This window comes from Candoia aspera, chromosome 5, assembly GCF_035149785.1.
Source record: "Candoia aspera isolate rCanAsp1 chromosome 5, rCanAsp1.hap2, whole genome shotgun sequence".
NCBI classification, from domain to species: Eukaryota; Metazoa; Chordata; class Lepidosauria; order Squamata; family Boidae; genus Candoia; species Candoia aspera.
The window spans coordinates 10,034,562-10,056,396 of NC_086157.1; the positions used below are offsets into that span (position 1 = coordinate 10,034,562).

Here is a 21,835-nt window from a genome sequence, read left to right on the forward strand (position 1 = left end):
GGGTATTAAAATAAAGCACAAGGAAACCCAGCATTCGGGAGAACCGAACATTGCAGGATCCCCATGCTCAGTTATTTTCTCTTAGGAAAAAGGAAACCCATCTTTCTACTGATTTAATATGGGGGGCGGGGGGCAGAGTTAGTAAATGGATATAATTAAGCATAAAACGCATAGATGATAGAGAGAGATGAAATTATGAAAATGCTTAAAGCACATGGATGGAATATTTGGTAGCAGAATATTCTGGACTTCTTTCAGAAAAAAAAAAAAAGCTCTAAACCCTATCCAACAACTGCTCCAATCTGCAACTTTGTGAAGAGTGTCCAGAGTCTAGTTTTGTGTTCCAAAGGAATAATCCAGATGGAAGAGAACATACAATTTGACCACAGATCCCAGAACATCTCAGAATATATTTCCTAGACTCAGTGGATTGTTACAATTTTTGACATGCTAAATTAGTTCTCTGGGAAGCAGACAGAAACACTTGAATAATTTGGAAACGACAAACCTTACTGTGTTCTGCTGCGTTTCTTACAATCATCAACATGCACATTTGAAAGGCATTTCCTGTTTTCCTATTTATTTTTCTCCTCCTCTTGCTGGCTTAATTTATCCTATTTGGAATAGGGTATTTTTTAAATTAATCAATTAATAGGATATTAATTTGGAAAGACCCTCATTGTGGATCACTTGAAACTGGCTCTAGTTGCCCAGAATTGTTCAGCCTAAAATCCATCTCCAGATACATCATTCAAGCCTTTTGAGGTTGAGGAGACCAGCCAGCATCAGCCCATAATGCAATCAACAGAAGAAATTTGTCCACCCCGCACCCCGGCCATCTTTTCAATAAGCAGTACTCCAACTATTTTCTACAGAAAAGCTGTGTTGTTAGTTCTTCTTGTCCTTTGTGAGAATAGGGGCATGGGGCTTTTCACTAAGATTCTCACATGCTCATTCCAAGAAGTGCTCCAAGTGAGGAGGATTTCAGTAAAAGCACCACACTTCTTTGAAGGCCAGGCTGTTTTAAATGTTAAAGAATAGAAATGAAAGAATCTTCTGGCCACTTCACACAGTATTATTATTATTATACACAACAACATGAAATCACAGCTGCCAGTTCTTTAGCTGGTTGTCATGAGTAAGGATGGCGAGCAGGGGGCTCCCATCCAGACTGTCAAGCGCATGCGTAGCACTGAGGAATTGGTCAGCCATTCAAAGAGACACAGATCGGGACCGCCTTAACCTTTGGGGTTTATATGGCTGGGTTTTCCCACGCTTCTTCAGTTTGTTAGGATTCCTGTTAAGTACTAGCAATAAACATTAGAGACCAGTTCCTTGTCTCAGCGTGTTTCCTGGCTGTTAGGACATCGGTATTGGCCTTCATTCGCATTGAGTTCTTCCCAAGAAGCTAGGATGTTGGAATGTATCAGCGTAGTGTATGTGCGGATCCGAGCAGTGTGGCCTTTTGTAATTGACAGATGGAAATTTTGTCAATGAACAGATATTCTAAGTGCTGTCCAAAGGCTTTTTGGTAGGGCACCCAGTGTGCCGATAACCACTGAGACCACCACGGCCGGTTTATGCCATAATTTCAACTTTGATTTTCAGATTTTGATACCAGATCTTGATCTTCTCCAATTCTTTGTCTTCTATTCTACTATCCCCTAGTATTGACACATCAATTGTCCACACTTTCTTCTTTTCAACCACAGTTAAATCTGCTGCGTTATGTGCCAAGACTTTATCAGTTTGTATTCGGGAATCCCACAATATTTTAACCTTCTTATTTTTGACTCTTTTTTCAACTATACGTTCCTGGCAAATGATAATTTTTACAGACGTTCAGTGAATCATTTTGGCAACTGTGTTATATTGTTGTTTATAGGTGGTTTGTGCGATCTTCTTGCATGAGCTGAGTATATGATCTACTCTTCTTTCTGCTTCTTTGCACAATCTGCCCTTTGAATCATTTGATGATTTTTCAATTCTTTTCAATTCTTCTTCTTATTATTATTATTTGTATGCTCCCTGACTCTATATAGTGCAGTATATTATATAGCATAGTGAATAGCTGAACAAACTGAGGCTTCATACAGCTCCAAAGTCTTATATTCAAAGTCTCAAAACTTTGAATATAACAGAAGAGGTATGTAGCAGTATTATGTATCTGCCTGGAAAGTAAAAATATAACACATCAACTATGTTTCAATTAAATTTAAGGACATGAATTGAAATTAAACTTTATCCTAGCCCCATCCACTAATTTTTGGAGTGTAACCCATGGTCTGGCAAAAATTATGCAGGCTGATGTAATGAATAAAGTGAGCAACTCCTTTGCACTTCCACATTTTCCCCAAAAGTGACCAATAGCATATTCTGTAGTACCTGAACCACCATAGATCTGCAGTGAGTGGAATGCCCAAACTCACTGCCAGCAGGATTTGGGGAGGAATTGGTTAAATCCATAGTAATAATACTGTAGCATTGTAGAATTTATGAGAAGAGGGGGGAAAACAAAATTAATTAATTAAAAAACAGCTTGTAAAAGTCCTAATATGGTAGAAGTCCTATTTATTGAAAAAAAATTAATATATTTGCTATAAAATCTGTAACAGTAATGCAACTGGATACTTATTTTCAGATACATAACCCTGAATGTTACATACCAAATACAATACAGTAACACTGCCTTCCTCTTTATTTACACATTTATGAAAATTGATATGCAACCCATGTTAAAGGAACTAAGAATGGAGAATAGTTACATTAGAAAAATAATATTCTGCATAAAGCATTCTCAAAGAATCCAATCACATTTTTTTTCAGGCCTCTAGCAATAAGGCAAAAGTCCCTGGTATAGCAGATAACTTAATTTACAAAATACAATAACTGTTCAAACACATTTTCAAGTTTGCTTTTGGTATACTTGCTCTCACTATGAAACCATTGTTGTCTTCTCACGAAACGGAAAGGCTCGTAGGCATGGAACGGGAGGAAGATCTACCACATCGTACACAGACATTGCTGGAGCTGAAGAACCAAGAATTCTTCTTCCAGTTGGCTCAAGTGAGCTAATATTAGAAGGAGCGTATTTTAAATAATGATATCATTATGATTGTAGAGTCTTTTTTGAGTTTTCATAGGAAACATTTCAGGAGGTTTTTTTTTTTCCCCTTTTTGTTCTGGAACTGGCACACAACTACATTTTCACAAGAGGACATCACAAATGCAACTAAAACCAGGTTTGGAGCACTTTGGAAATGTATAAGCCAAACCCAATTCTCCTCCTTTGATACTTCAACTCTCCTCTGCCATCGTGGTCCATCACCTTTTCTCCCCATGTAGCTCTGATCCAACCTCAGTCAAGTTGTTTTAATTCCTTCGAAGGCACAGAACTTCCACCTTTTCTCCAGCGTTGCTCCAACACCGGAAAACTCTTGCTTAAACATGCGTGGAAGCCTCATCAAAAGCATTTCTATTTCATTCGCTGAGATCTAGGGAAGGACAAAAATATAAAGGACACATTTCTGTGATTTTAAGATTAACAGGCAAGATCAATTTTCCTAGCACCTGAGTTACTGTATAAAGCCATGAGTGCCATTTTTGAATTTATTGTTGTATTTCACTTAAAGATGTCAACAAAGTTCTCCAAGGATGACTGGCAAAAAATAAAAAGTAAATGTTACAAGCAATCACATTATTCTTTTTTTAAAAAATTTGTTCAATCGTATCTAATTCTTGGAGACTGCCTAGACTAGTCCCTGCAGTTTTCTTGGCAAGGCTTTTCAGAAGTGGTTTGCCATTGCCTCCTTCCTAGGGCTGAGAGAGAGGGACTGGCCCAAGGTCACCCAGCTGGCTTCATGTCTAAGGTGGGATTAGAACTCACAGTCTCCCGGTTTCTAGCCCGGTGCCTTAACCACTACACCAAACTGGCTCTCCATGTTATTCTATAGATTAATTAATATAACCAGAAGAATTCTTGAGAGGGTTTCAATTCAAAAGGCCTCTGTGCCATTCCATAGGTGGGGAAAGAAAGTAGCTGCTCCTCCTCCCTTTTAGTGTATTCTCATTGGTTACTCCAATGAGTAACCATTCCAGGGAATGAGCGAGGAAAATGAGCTTGGATCATTTGCCAGTCAACATTGTAAGCAAGAGAAGTCACCTAGCCTTCTCTCTCACCTGTTTTTCTGTTGGGAAACTGAAATAGTAAGAACCAGAAAATAAATGATCTGGAGATCATACAGCACATTTCTAATCAGTACCCCAAAGAGTTGCAGGTTAACTTGTGACCCATCACATTATGGATGCTACCAGAGAGGAGACAATAAAGAGAGAAAATAAGCATGGAGTAACAAAGGATGATCAGGAGTGGTCAAACTAATCAAGGCATTAAACCAGAATGCTGGCTAAGATATATCAAATGCTTTGGATAATTATTATAAAATGAAGAGGGAAGAGGGGAATGTCCAGTTATATGACCAGATTTTGATCCCTTAATGATGCAGCTGGCATTAATTTTGTACTAGTCTTGAGAAATGCATCATTTAACTATTCCCCCTTCATTTTCTAAAATGCCTCAAGAAAGAATTTCTGCTTGATGCTGGCAGAATGGCAAGGAACTCTGTGATCATTCTGCCGAATGCCCATCATGGATAAATGCTGATTACTTGGCCATATTTTCCCCTATTTCAAGTAACATACAGAGTGAAATTATGTTCACATTTATTGCCTTTCCTGGACCGAAGCCTTTACTTTTTTTGTATTCAGTGTTCCCCTTGGAAATTTCTAGTAGGAAAGGACTGATCAACAATATTAATGACATTGCCTACTGTCTATGGAATAATGGTTGTGCCTGAATTCTTATTTTGTTGCAAAATACAAATGTTCCAGAAACACACATTTTCCTGAGGCATAGTTTGCAGTTCTAACATCATCAACAAGAAATAAACATCATAATCATCATAATAAAAAATGTGGATAATAGTTTCACAGTAACCTATAAATGAACCTATCTAATCTAAAATCAAGAGAAAATCTGCCAGAAAACCAAAGATTTATATATTGGAATTAGAGGACAGGGAAATGAGTCTATTTTCAGTAAACCTTCCATACTCAAATTTCCAAATTTTATTCTGTTTTAGCTAAGAGCAGTGTAAATTGGCACATATTTTTATTTGCACATGTTTTTAGGCTTCTGTTAACTTGGCTTCAATAAATCTTGTCCTCTGTCTAACTTCTGCTTTATTCTTCACACTCATGGAAGCTCCTGAGAACTCTTCACTTCTGGAAAATCCACTGACAGCGAGACAAGGAAGTAGCAGAGACTTTTGCCCATGCCAACATTTTTACCAAGTTGTAGATAAAAGATCTGTTATGCCGTGGATATAAATGCAATAAGGAATGAATCGCTGTAAAATGGTGGATCAGATAGCTCCATGGAGGATACCATATGAATCCTCTTAATCATGTTCCAGATTACTTAGGTTACTTTTCTCCAGGAACTTTTTTTAACATCAATAAAAAGCAGGAACCAAGGTCTAAAGCAATTCTATTTGCATTCTGTGAATACGAAGGAAATTGGAGACTCTGCAGCCCACCTCATCTCATTTTTCTTAACTTCAAAACACAACAAAGTTATAAATCTAATTTACCCTAGAGTCCAGCTGCTGCATATATGACCAAAGATATTCAATATTAGCTCCAAAAGGATGAACGTGAAGGAAAGTTGATATGATACCTGTATTAAAATAAAAATAAAAACCTGTGATCATAAAACAGAATATGACAAAATAATTATTGTACATAAATGTATCTGAATTTCATTCAAAAGTCAGCACTTAAGTTTCTGAAGCAATTCAACAAGAAGATGCATTTCAACCCGAACCCTTGCTTTCATGAATGGTAAGAGTTTATATCCAAGTGACCAAGAGAAAAGTGGGAAAGATCATTAAATTAAAGACTTGCTGGAAGCATTTTTTGCAGCTTCCAATGTTATGCTTGATTTGCCAATAAAAATGGTAGGCATTTGAATAATAAGTCTTGCTTTTCTCGTCTTTGGTGGCTCTTGTTATGAACATGTGTTGACTATCAACCATATTCAGAATTAGACTGCCTTGAATTTTCTTAATAATTTCAGCATGGGTTGCATTTAATCCAGATCAGTGAGCGAACAAAACCACATGTTTCCATTTATATTTTTCCATTTTGAAAACGCTTTGCAGATAAGCTGATCTCATGCAACAGACAGAAACTAACATAGATGACCAAAGACTTAAAGAAAAAATCTGATAATAGCTTTCTTCCCCATAGGTTAAGTCTGTCTCTCTTTGCAAGAAATGATGCACCTGGAGAAACAAAGCTTTTCCTTCAAGAAGCTAGTTATAGTCTTGTGATCTGATATGGCTAGTCTTCCATAATTCCTGAAATTCAGTTGTGTCCAAATTCATAGCTTCTCAAGTGCAATCAGGTTTCCTTTCTGACTTCTTTGGAAGAGTAATCTGTAGGCACTCTTTCCTGCTCTGTCTGGCTTCAGACCACAACAGAGGGAAAAGGAAGGGATTCTTGGATGGGTGACTTGATTGAGGAGGACGTTTTCTTCTGGGAATCAGGAAGAGGCCTCCATGATGATGGCCATGTTAAAGCTTCTTTTCCTCTCCAATCTGCTGGTGGAAAACCCAGCAATCACTCTACCCAACATGGGGGTGGAATAAGGTTGGGCAAGCAGAGAAAGATGCTTAAAATGACAAGTTTAGGCACCCATCAAGTTGCCCAACTCACAGGTATGGAGAGGTACATGGAGTGAAGTGGGAGGGGGAGCCTTGATGCTCTGCTCAGTGCAACTCTTTTTCTGGGCCTGTGATCTGTCAGCCAGACTATTTCTGAACTCAGTTCTAGTGCTGTTCTGAAAAAGTGCTAAACCCATGGCCCAAACTAGCCTGGTTGACAGGCATGGAGGAGGGGTGCAGGGTAAAGCAGGAGGTAATAATTATTCAAGCTCCATCCTCAACTAGTCCTGCAAGGGAATGGAATGGCAACACTGGCAGCAAGTGTCTACAAAATCTAGTTCTGATCACATGGATGGCATCACACAGAAGTAGCCAATGGATAGCTGCAGAGAACATATAACTGGTCTGCATGTAATAACCACAGTCATCGTCATGGCGTACAGTACCACCAAAGCTTGATTGGGGTAGGGGGAAAGTTGCTACTGCCCTCACCAAAGTAATAAAACATAGTTAAAAGTATGGCCATGGATTGGAAGCAGTGGAAAAGGTTCCTGTGCAGAGACTACTTCCAGCTTTTGCAAGTTTCAGGGGAGACTAAGAAGCAACACAAAGGTTCTAATCAAGACAAATCAAACCTGCCTTTACCAGGGTAGTTCAAGTATCAGGAAACATGGCAAAGGAGTGCTTGAAGTTGCCATTAACAATTACTTGATGTAAACGATAGCCATCAATTCCAAATATATGTATATATGTATGTGTGTGTGTGTGTGTGTGTGTGTGTATGTATATGTATACGTATAAATATATGTATATATTTTAGGCACATGAAATCAGGATTCAACATGACCATCTTTGAGAGATCCTGTGTCTTTCCAAAACAAATTAGGTTTCCCTGGCAGCTACAAATGACCAGAACATAATTAAGGCCTGTTAATTAATTAAGGCTATGCTTGCATGGCATGCTACTCAAGAAAGCCAGGATAAGATGCACAAACAAGCCACCTTTTCACCTCAGCACCTGCAGTTCTTCAACCAAGCTTTGTAGCTCACCGTGCCATCTGGATCCATCATAGCTACCACATGAAGCCAGACCTAGAGCCAGGGATTTCGAAGGGGCTATATCATCATGTCTCTAATCCATTGCTTAATTCAGGCATCCAAATTACAGAGTCCCCAAAATGTCAGTCCAGGTCTGCTCGAAGATATCCAGAAAGGGGAGTTTACCATATCCTCTTGCAATGGTTCTACTGTCAAATTCCTACTGTTAGGAGGTTTTACCTAATATCCAGCTGCTGTCTGCTTTCCTGTACAGCCATTATTTCATGGGCAACATCTCTTCAGGCACTTGAAGATGTTATCATAACCTCACTTCAGTCATCTTTTTTCATGACTGAACATATCTTGTTCCCTTGACTTCGTCCCCAGCAGACTGGACTTGAAATAATTAAAACTTCTCCCTTTTCATCCTTTCTTAACCATATATAAATTTCTAAATCTCAATCGTATCTCCCAACAAGGGTCTTTTCTCTATGCTAAACAGCCCTAACCATTACATCTTGTCCTTATACAGAAGGTGTTCAAGCCCCTGATCATCTTGGTTGTCCTTTTCTGCATCTTCTCCAGCTACATGATATCCCTTTTGAAATGTAGCAACCAGACTACATTTTCTATGTTCCATGTTCCATGTTCTAGATGTGGTCATACCCTAGATTTATAGAGCGGCATTATAACATTGGCCCCTATTTTCTCAATAGGGAGCAATCACTCAGTCCTTCACAATGGGCAAGCAAGCAACATCATGACAAACCCTTTACAGGTAATCCTCGCTTAACAACCATTTGTTTAGTGACAGTTCAGACTAACGAAGGCGCTGAAAAAAACTGACTTACAACTGGTCCTCACACTTACGACCATCACAGCATCTCTTGATCACCATTTTCAACCTTCCCAGCTAGCTTCTGGCAAGCAGTGGGGAACTGTGTGATTCACTTAACGATCACGTGGTTCGCTTAATGACTGTGGTGATTCGCTTAACAACTAACGCAAAAAAGTTCAAAAAAATCAGGTCAGATTCACTTAATTACTGCTTTGCTTAGCAACTGAAATTCCGGTCCCAATTGTGGTTGTTAAGTGAGGACTACCTGTACAATCATATTCAGGATATGATCTTTTCAATTCACGAAGTTAATCTTTGCTCCATTGTGCTTTACAGATCCCAAGTTCTGAAAATCCCCAAAGATGGCTACTCTGGATTCAGACAACATAACTAATGACTGCTTAGATAAACAGATGTGCATCAGGAAGTAAAATGGTAGCCTATGAATGCTCATTAACTAAGGTTTTTGGCTTACCATGTCATACAAATATTTGCTTTGAAGGGCTATAAAAGTCTTAACAGGTTGGCCATATAAATAAATAAATGACGTTTTTTTCTTCTGCTTTCTTTGTTTTTCATAGATGAAAAAAGTCAGTGGAGGACAGATAAGTTTCAGGGTGGTGACAAACCATATAGGAACAGAAGTGAATTTCACCTCTGTCTTCGTCTCTCCTAATAATAAAATATCCAGTGTTTTTCAGGCAGAAGCAGTTTTTGAGTAGGAATACTAGTTCCGAGTAATAGAAACAGTAGATAAGAGGATTTGCATGTGAACTGACTTTAATTTAATTTGATCAACCATTAACCATTACGGAGAAAGCAAATTATAGTTCCACACTAACCATGTTCGCAATCCTCCCTTTGCACTGCTCACCAAAACAATCTCAACATTTTATCTGCAGTCTCAGAATTGACTTTAATCATGCCCAGGCTTTACAAGTTTTAGATCTGCAAGGTTCTCCTATTCAACTCTTCCTAATCTTTTATCAAATTCTTCCTTTCCCCCTGTAGTGAATTCAGCAGCCCAGAGGAATGTAATAGATATCACTGATAACATTCATACAACCAAAGGCTGGGACAGATGAAAACCTATCTCTTATATTGTTCTTCTCTACTCCCAAACACATTTTAGTCCTAGTACAAAAGTCGCACCTGTCCTAGTATAATTGCTCAGTTTTGTAACGGGGCATTTACAGTGTCTCCAATTTGCACAGATTATGTCGCTACACAACGGAGGATTAGCAAGTCCAGGTCAGGCCAAACTTCTTTTTTTTTAAACCGTTAAATTACTACCCAAATTCAATGCAATGCTCAGTGTATACAACATTTATAAAAAACTGTATCCTCTTCTACGCATATGTGACTTTGGATCAAAAACTGAGCAAAAGTTCATCTTCCAGGGTATGTCCTGAAAATGATTGCCACATTTTAGCAGATTTTAGGGAAAATATGTTGCTAGGACTGCAAGTCGTTAGATTATTAGCACTAATTTGTCATTAAACTGGTGGGTGCCATCCTGTAGTTTAGGGAGTGTTCGTCAGAAGACTACATCCATTTCAGCAGATTCCAAGGCACAAGAAGTAACCAATTTTAAAATGCAGCACTTCCTGCAATTTAAGCTTAAACATAAATCGAATGCTTTGGAACACTTCTGTGAATCTTGTTGCTCTGAAAATCTCTTTCCTGAATCCCTGCAAGAGCTGAGAAGGATGCATTTGTGGATGGATCTGAAAATCCTGAAGGAAATGTGGGGTTAATCAGATGTTCACACCAAGTCATTAAGACACACTTGCAGTTCTTCCATAAATGACTACATTTCATTGATTTTTGCAAAACACAGTTAGGTTCAGAAACATATTTTCATTTCCTATGGTATCCAACATAACCAAATATAGGGGGCCTCCAGCAGTTTCTTGGGCTTTCACAAATTGAAATGCAGAATCCTTCCAAGGCTGATTATTCTTCTCAAAGCCATGAGCAATATTATGCTTGGAAAAGGAGTACAGAGAGTGATCTTACCTATCAACAGAGCCTCTTTCTCGGATTTTAGTGGTTGATTTCGCTTCTCTGCATTTTTTTCTCTGTCTTGGTTGACCAATGGCACTGTCAACCCATTGATTTCCTATAAAGTTTTAAAACAAAACTAAATAAAACAGGTGCTTATGTGGAATACATCCATGTCAATAGGCACTGCTGGCATTCTTCCTCTATAAAAAAAGGACATTACTTTAATTTACTGCTACAGGCAAGACAATTATAAATTATTGATCTGTTTCCCAACACTCTGTAATTCCCAACTGGATCTAAGAAAAAAGCAGCTTTGTCTCTCTACCCCTCTTAATTGGCTATGGCTGAGAAAGGTCCCGATTGAGCAATAAAGGAGAATTTCTTTATCACCTGCCATTTCTCCAGTAAAATTGACATCCACGTTTGATTATTCCAGTCTCAAGATAAGTATAGTATAAGCTAATGGATAACAGCATGTCCAATTTTTCTTATTCACTGTTCTTGCAGTAGGAAAAAAAAATACAGAAAGCTGTGAATAATTTACAGTCTTGTGGTGAAAAACACCACTTTCCATGGAATGACACATCCTTAGTAAAAAACAAATGATTCCTTTCCAAAACAGCACAATGACAACCATAACCGTTTGCAGAACTCAGCACATGCCCTTTTAAAGATGCAGATAATTTCATTACAGTCAAAAAGCCCTTAACCCTTTTAACTGTACTTCATTTGGACCTGACTCCATCAGGATTAAGCCTCAGATGCTTTAATCCAGACCAAAGGTCTGGCATAAAGTAAGGATGGTGCTAAACTGTTCAGTGTTCACAATGAACCCCATGTGCATGTTTCGGGAGTCTTTCTCAGAGCTGTGCAGACATTTGACGGAGGTACTTCGCATCAGTGGGGATCTGCTTCCAAAAGTGTTCTGTTGACCTGGAAAAACACAAAGCTGCTTTCTAGATTTGAAGAGAGGGGCTTTGTACATGCACCCACTCATTGCAAAGCCTTTCTTTAGAAGCATTTGCACAGCTCTTTGGATCATGCAATTGTTGACACCAGAAGGCTTACAAAATACTTTAGGGCAAAATGCAAGCTTTAGAAAAAATCATGCGGTGCAAATGTAAGTTTGCAAGTGGTTTAAAAGGAAAAACCCAGAAAAATGGGTCAGGAGCTGGAAATAAACTGACCCTTTAAAAGACTAGGCTTCCTTAGGAAAATGGTTAGAGGGGAATGATCATGGTATCTCACTACAGATGGTCTCCTTTCAAGGAAATGTGTCAGGGAAATTAAAGGAGGAAATACATTGAGTATGTACTTCCTTGTTTGTGAAATGGACAACAGCTAGTAAGAAGTCCTATGTTCATGGCATAGGCCTTCCAGGGTTGCAGCCAGTAACTATCAATAAAATTTGTGTGTAAGAGTTGTGAAGCCTAGGGATCAAATTGTTTCTCCTTATGAACTCCTTTGCAGACTTGGACAAGCTAATGTTGTCACAGCCTCAGCAATGTAGGCATAAAGAGACAAAGGCAACCTGGAGATCCCTTGGTGAGGAGCTGCATTTAAGGCTGCAGGAAATTCCTAAATGCCCTTCGTTTCCACCAAAACTAGGTGGATCCAGCAAGTAAAGAGGTACAGATCAGTCTACATCTGGCCCATGACACCTTAGTATTTGTATTTGTACCATTCTGTCAGTTGTTGTTGTTATATTTGTTAAAATTGCTAGAAAACCACTTTTGTTATTCTTTGTGATGTTCTGTTGGCTTGCATGAAACTTTTCCAAATATGCTAGTTTTGCATGTAACTCTCCCTACATGATTCTCGGTGCAACTATTTAAAGTCTAAACTTGCAGCTAAACACTATTTTAGGGTACCGCTTAGTGGATAGGTCTGGGGCTAGAGAGAGAAGGGGAAGAGGACTTTCTTCATATTTAATCTGATCTTTTATCTGTATGTTTAAAAAGTTGGAGAAACAAGCTTAGATAGCTGAGCAGAAATAAAGGTATATCAGGATAATCCAATTTTTCAGAAGAAATGTATCTCAGATTTTCACCAATTGTTCCTTCAAGCAAGCAATACTGAATGATCTCCTAAAGAACATCAGTGCTGCTGAAGACAATTATGAGTTAGCAGATTGACCAATGATGTTGATGTTCTACATATTTCTAATTCAAAGATGTATTGGATGAGCAACAGAAGCCTTGATTAGAATTTCTGCTAGAGAAGAACTTGTTCTTGCTTTTCAGAGAGCAGATGGCCCCTTAATATATGGTCACAAACAAGAACATACAAACAGGATGTAATCAGAATACCTCTGCATGCTTCAGATTACCAGAGTTCATGAAATAAAGTAAATCAAAGACAGTGTCCCTTGTCTGAAAGGAAAGTTAAATACAGAAATCTGGGAGCAGGGGCATTTTTGAAGCAAGACCATTCCGGTGACAAAAGATGCATCTCAGGAAAAAGATGCTTGTCTGAGAAACTAGATTCAAACACTGAATCACAAACTCAATTGTTTAAAGGTTATGTGTGCCTGCAATTTTTAAAAATAAGTCTTACATTCTCCAGAGCAAAGAAAATGGAACAGCAAAGTTATTTTGCTACTAATATGTCAAGGTGGTGATAAAGACCAACAGAGGGTTCCAAGGAATTATGACGAGGCTAGCCCAAAACTTTGCTGTTAGCTGCCCAGAGTCACTAGTTTGAGATGGGCGGCAATATAAATTGAATGAATGAATGAATGAATGAATGAATAAATAAATAAATCGAAACGTTTGGGTACAAAGGATAAGAAGATGCCATGTCTCATTCCACACAGGTCCAGCAGCTAGAAGACTAGCAATTGCAAGGTATCTCAAAGACAGGGGTTGGTGGGGGAACAGAAAAGGCTAGTTTGTGGCATGCAGCTTTGTCCTCAATCCTAATTCCACCTGGCTCACTTACTCAAACAAAAAGAGAAAAAGGGGATGGACTTCTTCTGTTCTCTTGCTGTCTCTACTATCTTCACCACAAAACCACTGACTGGTACAGTCCTTTTTGAAAGAGTTGTGCAGACTGTGATGAATGCTCTGTTTAATTAGCCTCTTTGCCCAACACAAAGAAAGTGGATTTCACTGGCTCTGCTAACATGTATCAAGCAGATGACTTTTGCACTTCCTGCTAAACTTGCTCAGTTTCAACCTTGGCTTGCTTGTTTCTTTGTGTGTGTGTGTTGAACAAATCTAGCCCATTTGGTTAATTTATGGTTCAATATAAGCAGTCTAGAATAAAACTCAATTTCCATGTGGACCCATAAAATCCAATAATCAATTTAACTGTAGTTTGAGTGTAGCTGGTCAGTGCCAATGAAATCAATGGGGTATGATATTGTGGTTCTCTTAGGCTCCATTGAGAAACTAGTTTTCCTGGGTGTAGGACCTTAAGGTTTTAAATGCAAGTGTATAAAATATAAGTGTCTGTTATGGATTTACATTTTATGTAAAATGTCACAGTGCCTTTGGCATTATAAAGTAATGTCAAGCAACATAGTTATTTCAAAAGTCAAGAAGAATACAAGTACTAGAACATTTTAAGTGTCAAGAAAAGAAAGAGGGGAGGAAGATTTCAAGCAAATTGGAAGTATAAAGCACTTCTCCATGACTGGTGGGTCATGAAGTTATCCTGAAGAGGTCTGCCCATGCACCCACAAGAAGCAAATTTGGTTTAATTAATGCTATTGATTTCCTCCCACATACTAAAGTTGACCGTTCTCCAAACAACGAAGGGAACTGTATGAACAATTACAAGGTTGTAGCATGGAATCTATATCATGCAAATGAAATGGGAAAGGAGGAATTTTGTAAGAAAGATTGAGTATCAGTTGAGGGCAAGGCGGGAAAAATTTAATCATGTAAAGCAAAGTAGTCAAAAGCAGGAACATTAGATGTGGTTGAGGTAGAGGAGCAGAACGAAACAAAAGAAAAAATTGTGCGCAAAGCAGAAGAGTCTAAAGAATGAAGTGGCTTGCAGAGGTAATAATACATTTCTGACCATTCTGTGCTAATAGACAATAGGCCAGGAATAATTAGGAAGAAAGAGTCAGTAACATGCAAAGCTATTTCTACTCTTTGTACAGAAGGTGTCCAAACTGGCTGTTTTTGATCAGAAATGTCTTAGGATAAAGGGCTCCAATCTCCATGCAGCCCTCAACCATATACCAGCCTCCCCAAGAGCTTCCAGAGAAACTGACATTTTGGATTCCTTGCTGGGGGAGATGAGCACTTTTAAGAGCTAAAATGTACTTATTAGCTATATGGCCCTTTTTCTCCCAGGACTTAAAATCCTATATAGTATGCCCTTCTTCAAATGTATCCACACAGCAACTTTTGTCACATGGGCTGTGACAAAATGGATGGCCAAAAGTCACCTACTGAGTTTCCATGGCTGAAGGTGGACTTGGAACTGGGTCTCCTAGTTCTTATCCATTGCACCACACAGATGACCTTATTCCTTGCTAAGATGTAAAGAACCTACTTCCAACCCCTTAAGCTCATCTAACTTCCCCAACACACACACACACACACACACACCACGGGGGAAAAATCAGGTACACTTATGACATCACTGCCATGAGAAAAGTGTGGTCCCTGGGCCCAAAGGTTACCCATTCTTCCCCTACAGTATGAAAAAAGGCTTGAGTTGATTTCGTTTCTGTTATGCTAATTTCCTACCTAGAGGAAGTTATCTTTTAAAACCAGAGAACACTGAATTGTGATACCTTCCATAAATTCTGAAGCAATACTCCCCATTCTACAACCTCATAACTCCCCTCTCATATTTGCATTTTGTTCTGCTGGATGTAAAACAGGACTTTATTTTCCCTAGCCTTGAATCAATACTTCTCTAATTCCATGACCTATAAAAATCTGACATGGAGGTAAATATTTACTCCTGGATTGTTGAAGGATATATTTTTTTTCTGTGAGTATGGATCTGGAATATTATATCTGTGCTTGACTAGGCCAGGTAAAGATCTAGCAATAGATTTGCACATGTTATGACTGGTAAATACTAAACTTGGTTAGTGTGCTGCCTGAAGCCAGCCAATCTGGTTACCTTGTGTTTAATTCAAATTCAAACTCTACTTGGGGTCATAGAGCAAAATTCCGTATAAAGCATCAAACAACAACAAATCCTGTATGCAAGATCCAGACCCAGCATCTGCGGCTGGGCGGTTGGTCGGGGTGGGAACGATCTGCGCGTTTCCACGCAGTTTCTCCTCCCGATTAAAGGGTACAATTCATAGCTAATTGGCTTCTAACATGAAAGCCACCTATTAGATTTTAATTATACCTAAAATTTCCATACAGCAATCATGACTGAACAGCATTTTGCTGTTTTCTGAGGTTCCTTATAGGAAAAAGATATTCTTTTCCATAGAAAACCTGGAGCGATTTACAGAGAGGAGTAATATTAATCCAGGACACCATGAATGGTACAATGGACAGCTCAGCAAAACATGGGATGTTGATTCAACAATCTCCATGCAGGGTCTAATTCAGTTCTGATAGTTGCTATACCTCCCTTCCAGATCTGTTGATGGTAAAACATTACCCTGGTGAAATCCAAAGCTTTTCTGTCAAGAACAAAGAAAATGTTATATAAATACACAGGAACTGAAAAGGGCTTATTCCAAAAGCCAATGTTACAGTGGTGAAAAATTTTGCTCATGTTCAGACAAGTGTAGATCCATGTCATATTACTTGACCTCTTGCAAAACCAGCTCAGAAGACCCTTGGGTTATCCAGGATGGAGCTGAGAGTCCATCTCTTTCACATGTTATAATTCTTTCCTTGATTCAGGTTGGCCTTAGGTGGGCTGTCAGAACACTGAGCCAATTTTGTACTGAAGAACAGTTGGCCTTTAATTCTCAAGAAAACCAAAATACTGATATCATCCAACAGCCTTAAAAAGTATAACTGGTACTCAGGTAGGCATCCAATAGAACAGTTGCTCTAAATACCTAGGGCTAAAAGTATGGCAGCCATTGTAATTCTTTTTAGGAACCAGGATGGGTATTATTTCCTGGAGCCTTCAAATTATTACTATTACTATTACTATTATTTACACAACAATGTGAAATCACAGTTGCCAGCTCTTTAGCTGGTGTTCACCTTCATTCTCATCAAGGTCTTCCCAAGAACCTAGGATATCATAATGTATCAGCGTCGTGTATGTGTGGAACCAAGCAGGATGGCCTTTTGTAATTGACAGATGGAAATTGTGACAATGCACAGATTTTCTAAGTGCCATCCAAGTCTTTTGGCATGGCACCCAGCGTGCCAATAACCACTGGAACCATCACGGCTGGTTTATGCCATAAACTTTCAACTTTGATTTTCGGATCTTGATACTTTGTGATCTTCTCCAATCCTTTGTCTTCTATTCTTCTATCCCCTGGTATTGCCACATCACATTGTCCATACTTCTATGATGATGATGATGATGATGATGTAAAATCAGTAGTGCTGCTTCTTTATGGTGTGCAGTTGCACCCTGGCATAACATTTAAACCATATGAAAGAATACAGATATTCTCTACACCTAGAAATGTCTCCAGTTCTATACATAAACTTAAGACTGGGCCAACTAACACTGACACAAGAGCCTGGCAACTAATCATATCTTATTAGCTTAGAATCTGTCTACCTTCCATGGAGCTTCTGTACCTTCTAGTTTATGATAACTTTAAATCTAGATGATATACAGTGATAACGAACCACTGTTTCATACAAATTGGCATTTTTCCCCATTTCCTTCCAAATAGGGGTTACAATACCAGACTGAAATTATCCTACTTCAGACACATTACGTGAAGACCCAGCTCTCTGGAGAAGGCTCTCATGCTGGGAAAGGTGGAAGGAAAGAAAAGGATGGACAGCAGCAAGGTGGAGGGACTCAGTTACAGTGGGAATGGGTGCATTGCTAGAAGACCTGAAAGATCAGGTTAGGGACAGATCATCATGGAGAAAATCTATCTATGTGCTTGCTAGGAGTTGAAAATGACTTGACTGCACAAAATCAATCATCAGTTGGAGGTTACAATAAAGCTATGGAGCTTACTAAACAAACATTAGGAGATATTGAACTTCAGCATAACTTAGCAGTAGCTCCCAAGTTATATCTTCTCCTCCATGAGTCAAGGGACCCACAACCTGGTCGTTATCTCTCTTATACCTCTTACTGATGGGCAGTAAAATTCTAGAGCGTGCTTTATGGAATCCCACAGGGCTCGAACTTCCCTACTCCTATTTAAGAAGCTGCTGGGTGAGGTCATCTGATGGCACCAAGTCAGGTATTATCAGGATGCTGATGATATCCAGCCGTATATCTGAATCCATGGCTATCAAGGTTCTTCCTCAGGATTTGGAGGCTGTGGGGGCCTGGATGTGGAGAAACAAGCTTAAGCTCCCTCTTTGCCCTTTTACTTCTCTCCACCCTGGATTTTTCCCACTGTGGAAAGTTTGAGGAAAAAGATATCAGTTTGGTCAGAACTCTGTTTATATACTGTACTGTGGAACTTATGTAAGTGGTCCAGTATGGAAATTTTGGAGATACCAGGAAGTCATGTGTGCCTCTTCTGCCCTCCCCACAGCTAAGAGTAGTCCAGCAGACCATCTCAGTCAACAGAGAAAAGCTGAGCAGATTTCTGTATCTGTCATGAGTGCCGTTGAGCTAAAGTCATCAGCGCAATGGCACTCATGACAATGACAAGGAAATAAGTGAAGGGGCACAAGTTAAGTAGCCATTAACCCACAACGACTAACGGCTAACAAACAATAGCTAAACGAACCACGGAGCCACCCAAGCCATCAGCGACAATACAACGGGGATCGCCCAGCTGAAAGCAATCAGCAGAAGAATGGAAACCTGAGGATGGGCGATCCTGGAAACCCTCAACCAATGGCAGGGCAACGCATGGGACAAAGGGGGGTGACGTGACTGTGAGCGAGGGGGCGCTGACCGGCGCGGGGTATTTAAACCCCGCACCGGCGCGCTCCTGTCACTCTCAGCTTTTTTCTACCAACGTTGTACCTAACCTGAAATAAACCAGAACCTGCTTTGCAAACCAGCGTCTGAACGTTATTCAGAGGTAGGCAGCGCATGACATAAAGCTGAGAGTCATAAACTCAGCCTCGCCGAGCCCCACCGGACGACAACGAGCCGCGGGAGGAGTAGACGGCGAGAAGACCAGCAAGATGAGGCCGGAACGGCGCGGGCAAGGAGGGCGAGCCGCGCGGCAAGAGACAGAGGAGGACCGACCGAGGCCAGAGGCACCGCGGACTCCCGGAGCCATGGACGCCCACCCCACCCGACCCGAGCCTCAGCTCCAACCCCAAGGGGAGATGGCGACGGAGGCAACCCGACCGCGGGAGGGAGCAGCACGACTTCCGAAACCAGCGGAGGACCCCGCGCCCCACATCGCACCCCAGCAACGGGCGTGGAGCGACAGCCCCACGGTGCTCAACACGGAGGAGGACGACGGAGACACCCATCAGACGGAGGAGGAAGCGGACCCGCGGCGGAGGGACGACGAACCCCACCGGCAACCCACCCCCGAGGACGCGCCAACGGAACCGGCCCCAGCGGCGGCGCGGGCTGTGGACGAGGAGGCACGAGCTGAACTCGCGGCCATGCGGGCTCAGCTGACGGAACTCCGGACCATGCTCCAGGCGCTTATGCCCCCCACGCCACCCAACGACGTCCCCGCACAAGCCCACACCCCGAGCGAAGCACCGAACCCACACGGGCCAGCGGAGAGCCAGCAGACGGCACAGGCGGCCGACACCACACCCCAGGAAGCGAGAGGCGGGGCCGCACAAAACGCCCGGGCCCCAAAGGACTTCCCCATCTTCTTCGATGGGACCCCCTCAAAGCTCTCGTTTTTCATCACCAACGCTAGGGAGTTCATGGGGAGGCACGGACACTCCTATGACTCCGAGGCCGACAAGATCGCCGCCGTGGCGATCAAACTCCAAGACAGGGCGGCGGACTGGTACGTCCAACTGTACGAGTCCAGCTCCCCCGCCCTCGCCACCTTCCCTGCTTTCATCAAAGAGATGAAAAACTACTTCGAAGACCCCCTAGCTAAAGTACGGGCGAAAAGCGCACTCCAGAGACTTAAACAGGGCACACGCACGGTCCCTGACTACGCCCTGGAGTTCAAAGCCCTCGCGGGAAAGGTCTGCGACTGGTCTGAGACCACCCTGCTGGAAATCTTCAAAAGGGGGCTCAACCGCGACGTTCTCCAATGGGCCCTCTACCGCGACGACCCAGAAACGTTACACGGGTGGATCCACCTCGCGGGGAGAGCCGAACACGCGCACCGCACCTTCCTTATGACAACCACGGAAGACACAAACTATGTCGGGAAAAAGGTACCCGCACCACACGGGGGGATGGCCGGCCCCATATACCCAAAAAAGAGGTTCAACCGGGAGCCCTGCGGGAGGTGTGGCAAATTAGGGCACAAGACGGCGGATTGCTTCGCCAACCGACCGCCGACCAGCGCGCCCAAGCCCGCCCCGAAAATTAGCCCCAAACCACCCAACCCGGGGCCGCCCCCTCACCGCCGAATGACCGTGGCCACAGCGACACCGGAAGAGGGCTGGGACGCGCACTGGGGGGAAGAGGACAATACCGACCCCGACCAGCCGGCGGGAAATGCTCCCCGCCTGCTCTGAGACGCGTGGCAAGGCAGGCGGTGGGACAGCAACGCGGACCACCTCAACGAAACGACAAAAGCTCCGTAATATTGGCAGCAATCCAACTCTCTGCCGGCAACGGAGCCACCACGGCCGCGGCACTAGTGGACTCGGGGTGCTCAAAAAACCTCATCCACCCCGACCTAGTTGCCAAACTCGACCTCCGCTGCTTCCCCCTCCCCACGCCGCTGGCATTCCACCAGCTGGACGGCTCTACAGCGGGAGGGAAACCAGCCACGCTACAAACCGAGCCGGTCACCCTGCAAATGGGCACTCACACCGAGCGCACATCGTTCGTAGTCACGCCCATCGGACGGCCCATTGCAGTCCTGGGGATGCCATGGCTCGCGAAAAACAACCCGCGGATCAACTGGGCGACCCGCACCTTCACATTCGGCGACGGCGAGTATCGAGCACCAGCACCAGCTGGCAAAAGCAACCCCACGGTAGGACGAGCGGAGGCGACCACACAAGACAACGCCGCCACCACAGCAGACCTACCAGAACAATACGCCGACTTCTCCGAGGTCTTCGGAGAGGCAGAGGCAGACCAACTACCCCCCCACCGCAAGACGGATTGCCGGATCGACCTACTGCCCGACGTCCCCCTACCTAGACCAAAGATCTATTCGATGACCCCGAAGGAGATGGCAACCCTCCGGGAGTTCATCGATAAAAACCTAGACAGGGGATTCATAGAGCCAGCATGCTCACCGGTCGGAGCCCCCGTCTTATTCCGGGAGAAGAAAGACGGGACCCTACGGCTCTGCACCGACTACCGGGGCCTAAACGCGGCTTCCCTGTCCAACAAATACCCCTTGCCCCTGGTAAAGGACATGCTCGCCCACCTGTCCACGGGCAAAGTCTTTTCCAAATTGGACCTTCGCGAGGCGTACTATCGCATCCGAATCAGGGAGGGGGACGAATGGAAGACGGCGTTTAACTGCCCCCTAGGCGCCTTCCAGTACAAGGTACTGCCCTTCGGACTCGCGGGGGCCCCTGGGGTGTTCATGCAGCTCATCAATGAGGTACTGCATGAACATCTGTTTAAAGGGGTCCTGGTCTACATCGACGACGTCCTCATTTACACAAAAACACACGAGGAACACGTAACCTTAGTCAGGCAAGTCCTCGACAAGCTCAGAAGGGCGCAGCTCTACGCAAAGCCTACAAAGTGCGAGTTTCACAAAGAGCGCCTAGACTATTTGGGGTATCGAATCTCCGGGGACGGCATCGAAATGGACCCCGCAAAAGTCGAAGCGGTGCTAAACTGGGAGCGGCCCCGCAACAGACGGCAACTACAGAGCTTCCTGGGATTCGCGAATTTCTACAGGTCCTTCGCCCGGGGGTTCGCTGAGATAGCCCTCCCCTTAACGGACCTCCTCAAAACCAAAGGGGTGGGGGACACCCGACGCGCCAAGAACCCAGGCACAGTGCTGAATTGGACTCCCGCGTGCCAGACCGCATTCGACAAGCTGAAAGCGCTG

At 42.5% G+C, this 21,835-nt stretch overlaps 1 protein-coding gene across 3 annotated transcripts in view; it reads right to left on the minus strand.

Moving 5' to 3' along the window:
- Positions 1 to 2,563: 2,563 nt before the first annotated feature.
- ENOX1 (ecto-NOX disulfide-thiol exchanger 1) overlaps positions 2,564 to 21,835 on the minus strand; it is a 156,548-nt gene continuing 137,276 nt past the window's right edge. For all 3 annotated transcript variants that reach the window (XM_063304570.1, XM_063304569.1, XM_063304571.1), the window contains 3 exons: positions 10,621 to 10,723; positions 5,652 to 5,737; positions 2,564 to 3,494 (listed from right to left, as the gene is read on the minus strand). In XM_063304570.1, the coding sequence (XP_063160640.1) occupies positions 3,363 to 3,494; positions 5,652 to 5,737; positions 10,621 to 10,723 (321 nt within the window). In that variant the 3' untranslated portion in view covers positions 2,564 to 3,362. The remainder of the gene's footprint in view (positions 3,495 to 5,651; positions 5,738 to 10,620; positions 10,724 to 21,835) is intronic.